The sequence below is a fragment of the Crocodylus porosus genome, unplaced genomic scaffold (assembly GCF_001723895.1).
Source record: "Crocodylus porosus isolate Cpor-Errol unplaced genomic scaffold, CroPor_comp1, whole genome shotgun sequence".
Classification (NCBI taxonomy): Eukaryota; Metazoa; Chordata; order Crocodylia; family Crocodylidae; genus Crocodylus; species Crocodylus porosus.
Window position 1 is genome coordinate 17971912 of NW_017728932.1, and position 12005 is coordinate 17983916.

Here is a 12005-nt window from a genome sequence, read left to right on the forward strand (position 1 = left end):
TCCCATATCTCTGAGTCATCAGCAGATTTGAGCAGGGTGCTTTTTACCCCCTCCTCCAAGTCGCTGATGAAGATGTTGAACAGTGCGGGCCCGAGGACCGAGCCCTGGGGGACCCACTGCCCACGTCCCTCCAGGTCGAAAATGACCGTCCACCACCGCTCTCTGGGTGCGGCCCTCAGGTTAGGTGCTTAGGAGGGCAGTCTGAGAGAGGAGGCTCAGGCTCTCTAGAGTCTACTAACTGTACAGTCAGGGCGATCAGATAGATTGCTGGGAATTCGGGACCCCCGCCCCCCTCGTTAGTTCTCAGTGGGCATGAGGCCCACCCTCAGTCCCTGCCGTGCCAGCAATGCATCACATCTTTAGCTTTGTTCCACCCACACTTGTAACACAGTAGCTATTCTTACAGTGTTGCAGAAACAGGTGTTACTTCATCTTGGATATTGTCTTTGGACCAAAGTGGAGCTTTCTAGATACTTTGGAAGATGTGGTTTCCCCTGGTTGTGGCAAGTGCCTGCCATGTCTGCAAAGCATTTCTTGACCAATTCCAGAATGGTTCCTTTGTCTCATAAGTGATCCCAGTACTCCTGTGACTACACCGCCGCAGAGTTAGCCTCGGCAGTGTTTCTGCTTGCACAGTTTTGCAAAGATGCTGTTGTGAAGCGGATATGGGACAGAGACCGCGCCAAGAGATTTGAATCTACAGTCCACATAGAGGGAGAGGGAGGGTGTTTCTCTCCCTCTCTCAACCTGCCAAGTCTAGTAGGATCCCAGTTGTTTATCCCTTATAACTTGTTGTGAACCAAAAGAAAAACAAGTTTTGGGTGGAGACAGGAAGCCAGGGAGCAGACCCCCCTGCCCCCCATAGGTAACATCATATTGAGTCATTCTCTATCTTGAATACCTTTTCGATTTGTCAGTAGGTAAGAGAAACCATCCCCTTCTGGTTTCCCAAAAACTAGGGAATATGATGTCCTCTGTTCAAAGTGGAAGTGCCACTGATGCCAGTGAAATTTTGTTCTAAATCAAAAGGAGAAAATATGACCCTTATGTCATAGCATCACAGATATCAAGGTCCATTTGCTAGTTTCAGCTTCCAGCTCTTGGATCTTGTGTCCTTTTCTGTTGGACTAGAGTAGCTAACATTCTAGTTATCTTTTCTTTAGCACCATATTGTCAAATTTGTTATCATTCAGTGGGAAAACTCATTCCCCTTTAGGATCCCTGTAATTTCTGATATTTAATTCTTTTCATTCTGTATTCTCCTTTTCTCTCTCCCCATTTTTTGCCCTCTGCAACCTTTTCTGTAGCAGTATCCAGTTTTCATCCAGATGCAATACTTTTGCATCCCATCTACTGAAATGTTGCGTAGCAGAATAGTTAAAGCTGTAGTGTTACATTTGGAAGTGAACAGCCCCGTACAACAAAGAATGGCACAGAGAAGTACAAGCTGCTCAGCCATTGTTCCAGATTTCTGGCCCACTCAGTTTGCACTGAGTTATGCTTAGAATCTGTCTTAACATCTTGGAAGGCACAGAGCTCTAAATTTAAGCTTAGACTGTGTCACGTGGGCTGGCAAATATATTTAGGAAGCTAGACCAGGTCTGTGGGCCCATTTATTTAGTGCTCAGCTGCAAATTGAAGCCATGTGACTGCACCTGATTTATTGTTTAAAACCTAAACTCAGTTAAGACAAAAAAAGTGTGAAAATAAACATAGCCACTTTGTTCCTGATGAGCCAGAACCCTAGGAACTGAAAGAGTAAGACATACACTGAGGAAGGTAGAAGGTACTTATCTGTAAGTGCCAGCCTCAGAAGACATATCTGAAGAAAAGGATTCTTTCTTACGAAGGACTGATTCCTCTTTCTTTCATATTGGATATGCTCGGTTTGCATTGATGTGTCCTGAACTTTAGGGGGTGGCTGATGAAAACGGTTGAATCTGTTAAGTATTTCTTCTTTTCTTTTCGTTTTTTCCCTGTGAAAGTCTCCAGAAGTCTGGTAGCGTATGGTCTGTCGTAGCTGGGATGGCCCAGAAATTAGGCAAGAGGCAAGGATTTTTTAGGATGATGTCTTTTCTTGGACCAACTGTGTAGTGGGGATAGAGCTAGACAAGCTTTTGAATGTCTTGCATGTTATTTAATTCTATCCCAACTACAGAGTTGGTCCAGTAAAAGATATTACCCAAAGGAATCCTTGCCCTTCAGAATGATGTAAATTTGGATTAAGTATGTAGGTGTGGGCATTTGGAGAGCTATAGGTACATAGGACGTAAGAAAAGAAAGCCATGCCTGGGTCCTTCCACAGACAGTAATTCCATTCATAAATGTGTCAGGCCCCATTTGAAAATGTGCATTTGGGGCTTTGTGTGGTGGGTTGTGTTTTTTCCCCCCCCACTGCTGATCTTATTGAAAAGGTTAAACATTCTCTTCCAGTTTCCTGCCTATATTTATTTATGGCCAGTTTATATTAATTTGTTCCTGTGCCAGCATAGTCCTTTAGTTTTGGAAAAATCTTGGCATATTACTTGAGTGAAGTGGTCTAGAGCTATGCTGGAGCCTTTGGCTATTTGTGGGATCATGTTCTTGTGGCTGGATATGAAAGAGGCTACATGGAGTGTATTTAACGAAATGGAAAAAAAATCGAAAGCATCGGTGAATGAGTGTTAGAGATGGAAGAAGCTGATGGGTTCCATATATTTGGTTCCCCAGTGGTCTTTTATGAACTGTTCCCTATTGTACATATTTATTGTACTGCATTGTTGTATTCCAGTCTGCTAAGTGCTGTCTGTACATGTGCGGGATGATGTCATCATTGCCCCGACGAGCTCTCCGTGGAAATGTCCATGTTGTCAGCTCAGCTCACCAGCACTGTCAAGTGGGAACCGGGCTTTCAACAAGAAGGGATGTTCTTGGGACATAAAATCATTTCCTTTAACAGGTACCATCTTAGCGGCGCTCACTTTGTTAGATAGCAGGATGTCTGGGCTATGGTGCATGTATCCTTCGCTGGGTATGTATAGTACCCAGTGCAACACAACTCTGATCTTGGCTGGGCTTTCTCGGTGAGATGCATTCCCAAATTGAAGGATTCAGAACTGGAGGGCAAAACTGCGGCAATCAGCTGTAAATTGTAAGAGATTTAGCTTTAAAATTGTAAGGTTCTAAAAATTAAAATCTAGCAAGCTTTTTGTTGGCATTTGTTTTTAAAACACTTCAGGTTATGTTTGAGTCAGGTGGCCAGGGCTATATTTTTTGAATGAATATTGGGAGTCTTCTGTAGTTAGAGGACCCCCCAAAAGCTGGTGCTTTAAGAAATTCGGTAAATATGCAAACTTTGACAGTTATGAGCTGGTAGCACCAGGTACTACCATAATGCTAATAATTTAAATTTGATATTTTTTTTACATCCACTATTGATCAGTTTAGTAAAATCACCAGTCTAACATTCTTATCCCACAGTCTGAAGTTATGAGCCCAAGTCCCAAAAGCCTCGACTCATCCCCTGGCCGGGCGGACTGGCTTTTCATTTTTCCGCCAGCTTCAGCCATGTGTTCAGGATAGCTGCATTATGAATACAAAGTCTGTTACTAAATGACTTCCGGAGTACATTACCAACTGCGTTATTCACGTTCATATTTCAGTTAGTAAAAAAAGCCCGTTCTAGGTGTAGGTGACAGTGTTCCAGGCGGGCCAGGTTGCCGCATTGGCATGCCCTGGAACTAGGGTCTAGTTTTCTGCAGGGTACAGACTGGCGGTTGTCATCCGCTGCCGTTCCTCATCTTGGAATCACTTTCTACATTGTTGACTTCTTGGTTTCTCACATTTGTTCGGGGTGAAATTGTGCTGTGCCCCAGGGGTGCGCAGGAGAGGAGAAGTTACCCCTCTCACACTCATACACCCACTCTTATACCCTACATGTTTCCTTCTCTTCTGTGATGACTTGATGGGGCAAGAGACATAGGGAACTTGTCTCTGCCATGTTTCTTCTTTTTTTGTAGCCTTTGCCTGCTCTGCAAACAGTGCCTACTGTGAGTGCAACAGCTTTCTTCTCTGTGTCTCATGCCAGCTAGAACATCTGTCATATTAAATACCTTACCTAAAAATGCAACTTGCCTGTCTGTTCAGCCTAGCCATTTTAAAGAGCTCTGTGGCACTTTTTGATGCAGTTATTTGGAGGAAACATGAAGCTGCTCTGTGCGTTAACTTTCAGAATACTTAGTAGTGCCTGTGCAAACAATGCTTTGCCTTCCCTGCTCTTACTGAATGGTATATCAAAAGAATGTGGTTAGAGTCTCGCAGCAGAAACCACGCAAAAGTCTGGTTTAATGTCACCTCTCAGGAAATCCTGACAGACGAGAAGTCTTCTTACTGGTGAGGGTGGCGTTCTCTGAAGGGAGTCCTGCTACATCAATGAGACTTGTGCTCCTCAAACTGCAGTCGGGGGGGGGGTCCTGCATGGTGGGCTTTTCCACAGCAAGATACTGAGGCGGCATAAAGAGACTCCAACTCCTGCTGGGAGTATCTGCCGAAGCATAGCAGGGCATGCCGCCGAGGAGGGGGAAGTAGCCGGCAGAGTTCTAGGTCGTGGTTAGGAGTGTGAAAAGGTACAGAAGAAATCCCTTTCCCTTGCAGTCTGTGTTTATAGAGGAATCATCATTTGGTTTGGGCTGCAGGCAGAAATCAGAAGCAATGCCTGGCTTTGATGAGGACTTTGTCCTCCTCTGATTAGTCTATTGCAGTAACACTGGGGGGGGGGGGGCACTCTAGGTCAAGTCAGGTGTCTCAGCTGTGTGGAGCATGACATCCAAATCTTGTAAATTCTCCTTGAGAGGCGAGCAGTGGCATGGCTCTTACGCTGGGCTCAGTCCTGGATTTCTTTCCCAGAAGAAAATCTCAGCTGAACTTCATCTCTCTAAATCATTTGTGGCATCAGTAGGATCTCTTGGTGAGCAAGAAACTGAAGTTCAGATCTATCCAATGGCATATTCCAGAAGGGCACAAACTGGAGTATCCTCTCTCACCATGTGCCCTGTGTAAAATGGAAGTAGGTTCATGGGATGCATCAGAAGTACAGCAGGGCGTTTGAGCGATTGTCTCTCTAAGTCCTGAAGAGAAACTGTTAGGATACTTGGCAAATTCATCATACTATTGCAGATAGTAATTTCTCATCCAGTGATGAACAGAGAAGGAAGTGCAGAAAGAACTGTCTGATACAGATAAACTGCTGTGTCCCAGTTAACTTCTGATGAGACTGACTGGACTGCACAGGAAAGACTTGATCCGCAGAGGGCAGGGTTATTTATCTCTCTGCATCGCTGTCAGAGGGAAACTTATCTTCTGACTTGCTGAAAAAGGTTGACTTCCCCAGTGTATGGGGAGTATTAAAATTGCTGCAAGAGAGAAGTGAATGTACACAGGAGGTTGGGAATCACTAATAGTCACTTCTCCTGGGTCCTAAACTTCAGAGGTTTCTCAGTAGATATCGTGCTGAATGTGTGTGTGGCTTAACGGGTTCTGTAATGTGAGGACACAGACCCAGGAGACAAATAATCGATGTTTGGGACCCAGAAGTCTGCTTATCTCAAGGGGTCAGACCTCAGGGCATTTCAAGGAAAGAAATTACCTCTGCTGCTTTTCAGAATCACTCTTACCAAACAATCCTTGGGGAAACGTGGAGTCGGTTTTGCTCTCCTTTGCCATGTCTTCCCGAGACACTGACGGTGCAGTCATTACTAAACCAGAGTTACTTTGCGGTACTGGCACTAAATGGCTTTTTCATGACCCTGACTGTGCAGTAGCTCAAGACTACCGTGCAGCAGTGTCACATCACAGTTGCTGCCACACGACACATCAGCGCCTCGTGTAGACGTGGCCCTTAGGAAGTTTACTTGACCCTGTTCTGTTACTGATTGGAGTTTTAACAGTACAGTAACTTTCTCCCAGAGCTTACCCATCTTCTGTCAAACTGTCCACTGCAAGTGTAAAGTGATGGGAGTTTGCTGTACTAAGAGTTCCTTTGTGTAGTCTGTTCTTGTTGATTTTTGTGGGTTGCATGTCAGGGAAGGCTCAGCCTGTTGGCTTACTTTTTGGTTTTGGTTGCAGGGAGCAGGGAGTAACGGTATCCGGATGACAATGGAGAGTGCTTTGACAGCCCGTGACCGTGTTGGGGTTCAGGATTTTGTCCTGCTTGAGAACTTCACCAGCGAAGCAGCTTTCATTGAAAACCTGCGTAAACGATTCAAGGAGAATCTGATCTATGTGAGTACGATAAAGGACAGATGCAGCAATTTGTGGTGCTGGCATGGGTTTTGAACATGGTAGCATCTATCCGCTCCCGTTCACCTGCCATTGCGTATCGAGTGTAGAGCCCAGTTCTCAGGCGTATTTAACACGTGCCGCTCCAGCTGACTTCAGTTGGAGGTATGATTACTCAGCACTACTGAAAATGTATTCTTTTTTGGTTTTCAGCAAACCAAGGCTTAAGGTGAATCACAAATAATGGTTTGAAGGGTTAAAAATAACCTGGTGTTCAAACTGCAATGCAGGGATAGCGAGAAGCACTAATGTAGTTTACTATTGCGTGGCGCATCCTGAATTCTCACATTCGCTACCTGTGAGTGTTTCTTTAGTTCCCCAAGGTATGCACCGTTTTCTGCGGCTAGCAGCATTCCAGGTGCTTTTGCTGCAGGTGGAGCCTGAAACCCTGCCTGGGATTCTGAAATCATTTGTCAGGCTTTGGTAGAAGCAGAAGCTAGCTTTTGTGTAATCTCTCGTCCTCCTGCTCTTTTTCAGACATACATTGGCTCAGTCCTAGTGTCAGTAAACCCATACAAGGAGTTGGAAATCTATAGCAAACAACACATGGAACGATACCGTGGCGTCAGCTTCTATGAAGTGTCTCCCCACCTGTAAGTGGCCTGTGGGTAAATGGTACCCTTTGTGCCATTCCCACCTGGCATGTTTTAATTCCAGCATTCAGAAAGCCAAGGAACATGGCTCGCATTACTATCCTCCAAACGCAGCCCTGGTGTCAGTGGGTATAACAGGAATCCTCTGTGGGGTGTGGTGTCAAGCTCTTCTGTTCGCTTTTCCTTCCAAGGAGGGGGAGTTAGCTCCTTCCTGGCCACACGATATGAATCCGAGAGGAATCTGAGCTGCTGCCCCAGCCCAGGCAGGACTAAAGACCTCAGGGTCTGAGGGTTGTTTAGTATTTAGACGTTCTGGTTCTAAGTTTCCCTTTGCTGCTCTGCAGTTTGTTCGGTGTACAGCTAACTGGGGAAAGGGAATGCGTGTGATGATTTTTTTCCTACCTTCTCTGTTACTACTTGACCAATATTTATCTGGTATTTCCCTTGTTGCTAAGATACCACAAGCCCTTCAGAACAAGGAATGTATTTATTTACATGGCCTGATGAATGTTCCCAGTTTTCGGGGAGGGAGGGGGGTTAAAAAAAGCAGCAGCTTGAAGCTATTTTTGAAAGTAACTGATTTTTTCTGTTGGGCCGAAAAAAAAGAGGATGAGTCTAAGAGCACCTGGCTGAGCAGGGTGATTCACAGCCCAGGGCCCTGTTCTAAGACGTTTCCTGAGGACCTGCTTACAATGGGCTTTGGAAGGATGGTGAATAATAGTGGGAATAACAAACACCCCTACATAAATGGAATATTTTACAAAATGTAAAGTGTGCAAGGCTGTCAGTCTTCCCTTGTACTTGAGGAGATAATTAGCCTACAGAAGAGGATACTGCCAAGAGGCAAATTTATAAATTGCATTTTGGTTTTATCTTTTTTCAATGATTTTGATAGGAAAGTGGTCCAGAAGTAAAATTTTGATGGCGAGGGGTCAGTTTAATTTTGATGGCGAGGCCCTGCAAAAAAAAGGAACGTGCTGTGGTTTCGGTAGCAGTAGAAATTGCTGCTTTCAGATTGTCCTTTCTTTGCATTGAATCTAAAGAGAAATCCTCAGCCTAGTTCTCTGGGTTCTTCCATATCTGGCTGAGTCCCCCTTCTTGGCCACTCCACCGTCAGATTGCTGCTAAGGAATCCCCAGGCCTGTTAAGTATCCAGTCTGGGCAGTCCAGGTACTGCCCATATCTTGGGGTCTTTGGTAGCATGGTGTTGAGGTTCAGGCCCTCTGTCTTGCACACCTTCTCCTGAGCTCTGGAAACCATGACCTAATTGCCTGTACTTGGAATCCAGCGATGATTTTCAGATCCAGTGCCATAGCTTAAGTGTGTGCTTTCCAAGAATCCCAGAGAAGGTGTTAGCCTTCATTTATGGCTTAATTCTTTAGGATCTACATGGCATGTGCAAACAAATGCACAAAAACGGTGCATGGATTTTTTAAAAGCAACTTGATTTCACTTTGAAAAGAATAGAGCAGAAGACATTGTAAGTGATTGGAAACCAAGCTTCCTGAACACAGCCCCTTTACTCTGGTTTATTTTTTGCCTGGGGGTTGAAAGGATGGGGGGATAGATTGTCCTGAAACAGAGAAGTTTGCCACATACTGCATTGGCTTTCTGTTTCAGGCAGCTCTCCTTTGGGTTAAACAGGTGAAAATGACCAAAGAGGTAAATGGCTCAGTGCCTTTTATAACCTTTCAGGCTTTTTGTGAGGTGACTTCCTGATCAGTACCAGCAAATGATCACAGCCTTCTGCCACATGAGTTCAAGCCAAGGTGATCTCTTCCTCCTTGACAGACCAGTTGTCTTTTGTAGGAACTAACTTGTGACACCCCCCCAGGTATTTGTAGCTGAATACAACGCCAGCTCTGTGTAACAGCCTTTGGTTGCTAGGTCTATTCTACCGCCCTTTGGCACATCAGCAGATCGTGGAGGTAAAAACACAACAAAGAAGCTAAATTTGTGCATCGTTGGCAGCCTGGCAGATACAGTCAGACTCCATGCCCTCACAGAGAGTTTATGAACTGCAGAAAGTGAGAAGTCTTGGGCTGGGGGTTATGAGTCCAGACAGACTCAGTTCTCTAAGAGCTATCCCTGCCCAAAGTGTAAGAATGCCCTGGCTGGAGCTTGCGGTTCTACCGTTTATATGTGTGACTGTATGGATAATCCAGGTGTCTAGCTGGCGGTTCTCTGACCTTTATGTTTTTGGAAGCTGGCTTAATTTCCCCTTATTATTGTTTCCTAGTTATGCTATTGCTGACAATTCATACCGTTCCCTTCGCACGGAGAGGAAGGACCAGTGTATCCTGATATCTGGGGAGAGTGGAGCTGGCAAGACTGAGGCCACCAAGAAGATCCTGCAGTACTATGCAGTGACCTGTCCAGCCAGTGACCAAGTTGAGATGGTGAAAGACCGCCTCCTACAGTCCAACCCAGTCCTAGAGGTAATTCAGTGCACACAGTATGGATGTTGGACAGCTGCATCCCCTGATTTACACCTGGATAAACAGCAGTGGTGGATCTTATGCACCACTGATCGCTGTTGTCCAGTCTGTAGCAGCCTTACCTGTCACTGTTTCTACCACCTGTTCAAAACAGTGTGGTGTGGGAGGGGGTTGGACATATGGGAAGAAGATGACTGTCAAGCCTGGGCCTGTGACTGTTGTGTACAGGGTAATGTGGTTCTGTTAGTCAGGGCTGTCCCAACTTCCAGGCAGCCAGGAGCAGCATGCCACATGGATCCCAAATTCAGGGGGCTGTAGGTATGCCCCACTTCCACAGCATGAGCAGCCTGGCTCCCTTGTCTCCCAGTTGCATGGGCTGCCCCAGCACTGGTGGCTCAATTCTCCCCTGCCATACGTGTAGCAACTGCCCCCCTCTCCCAGCTGCACGCACTACCTACCTGCAGTGTGCGCAGGCTCCCTTCTTTGCCCCAGGGGCCGCTTGCACATTCCAGTCCTCTCTCGGGTGCGGCAGCAGGAGCGGATGGGGAGGGGAAATGGCAGCGGGGTGGGAGCCTATGGCCTGGGCTGCATGCTAACCCTTAAGGGGCTGCCAGTTGGACAGCCCTGTGTTAAGTCATATGGGTATGGAGGAAAAACTTCTAACAAAACTTTTCAACTAGACTGCTTTCCTGGTGGAGAGAAACACAATAACAGGCCCAAGCAGGGTGACAGCCTGATGCTTACAGTATGGCTGCAGCTCCCAAAATCAGTTTGAGGAACTCCCTGCTTTTTCCTTAGACTCCCATTGAAAAGGGGGAACCTGGCAAAGAAGCCATGGACACCTTTGAAAAATATTTCAAAGCGCTATGTTTGGGTATTCCCTTTCTTCGAGGATCTTTATTTGTTTCTTTTTGGTGCCTTCTTATTTCAGGCATTTGGAAATGCAAAAACTCTTCGCAATGATAACTCCAGCCGATTTGGGAAATACATGGATGTGCAGTTTGATTACCGGGTAAAAGCCTTTTCTGTATGGAGAGACTAGTCCCAGTTTGTAGTTCAGTTCTGTGCCTGAGGGTGCTGTTCATATTGGCATCTATTTTCCATGGCCCAAAAAACCAAGGAAATGGTTCCATTTTCATTCCTTTGCATGGACCCCTGTACCATAGATAAAACCTTGTAAGAACAAAAAATAGTAAACACTGTAATTGCCTCTCTGTGCTTATGCTTTGCAAATCACTCTTGTTTGAATGGTGATGCCCTTTCTGTTATAGAGCTATTGCAGTTTTTTCTTGTATGCTACAGGGAAATGTTAATTCCCCCCCCCCCAGAACTCGAAAAAATAAAGGTCTTGGACTTTGGTTGTATACTGGGTTATACACCCATTGAACTGCAGCCTCTTTTAAAAAGGAATTCAGATCAACTCGGTTTAAATCCAAAATCAGACTTTTGGGGTATTTAAATATTCTAGGCCCCTGGTTTTGTTTTGCAAACTGACACAATACTCTGGGGCTGAAAAAAGGAAAGACTTTACTTTTATTTTCTTTATGTATAAGTAACTAGTGGAATGCACTACCACTAGACATCAGTAGAAAAGGTGTAATAGGGTTCAGAGAATGCTTCAGCTTATATTGATACTGAAAACATCTGCACTTTAGATAAGTATTAGAAATACTTTATTGGTATGAGAAATACACCCATATTTAAATACACTGACACAGAAGCCCTTAAGTGGGAGATGTTGTCTGATCATACACCTAGACACACACAGGAGGGCAGAGTTGAGCTTGCATAGGCAACCTTAACTTTAGCATATCATTATTTTTATACAGCTTTATCCCATTACCTCGTCTTTGTTCCCTAAATTGCCAAAATGTCACACACTTGAATCTAGCATAATAATCTATCTGATAGATATACGTCTAAACTCTTTTTTTAAAGTTTCTTGATAAGTAACCCCTCCATGTTCCGTCGCCCTTCTCCGGACCTTTTCTGCTGTCGTCTTTCGGAGAAGGGGTAAATAGAAGGGACCACAATATGCCGCACGTGAGCTGTAATAATATATGTTTCACAGCATTACATTTGTGTTTCATTTAACATTTTGGCTTTAATATATTCTAAGGAAGTTCAAAAGTTCAAATGCCCACCTTGTATTTTTGGATTCTGAGACAGCTCGGTATAAAATGACAGAAATTATGTCTGTACTTCGTAGCTTATTCTTTCAAAACCCTCTGTCTTTGATATTCTGCCGTCAGAGAATCAAGGGGATTTTCCTTTGTACCTGTGAACTATTCCAGTTTATCTGCTTTGGTTTAGGGAGCCCCTGTTGGAGGTCACATCCTGAACTACTTACTGGAGAAATCTCGGGTCGTCCATCAGAATCACGGGGAGAGGAACTTCCATATTTTCTACCAGCTTTTAGATGGAGGAGAAGAGGAGCTCTTGCGAAGGCTGGGCCTTGAGAAGAACCCCCAACAATACCCCTACTTAGTGAAGGTATGAACAGGATCCATTTTTGCCAGTTCTTTGATTTGATACTCTCTAAAGGGAGCATCTGTTTGCTAATTGGAAAGGTTAATAGCGATGAGTATTGCTGACCGTCTGTCCTGTAGGATAAATGTATTCTGTAATGTATTTCCCAGCACGAGAGGTGGCAGGTAAC

General features: G+C 44.9%; 1 protein-coding gene across 2 annotated transcripts in view; it reads left to right on the forward strand.

Annotated features, from left to right (window-relative positions):
• Positions 1-12005, forward strand: part of MYO1C (myosin IC) — an 85405-nt gene that overhangs the window by 43106 nt on the left and 30294 nt on the right. For both annotated transcript variants that reach the window (XM_019545879.1, XM_019545880.1), the window contains exons 2-6: positions 6103-6258; positions 6793-6908; positions 9148-9346; positions 10278-10358; positions 11660-11839. In XM_019545879.1, coding sequence (XP_019401424.1) covers positions 6103-6258; positions 6793-6908; positions 9148-9346; positions 10278-10358; positions 11660-11839 — 732 coding nt within the window. The remainder of the gene's footprint in view (positions 1-6102; positions 6259-6792; positions 6909-9147; positions 9347-10277; positions 10359-11659; positions 11840-12005) is intronic.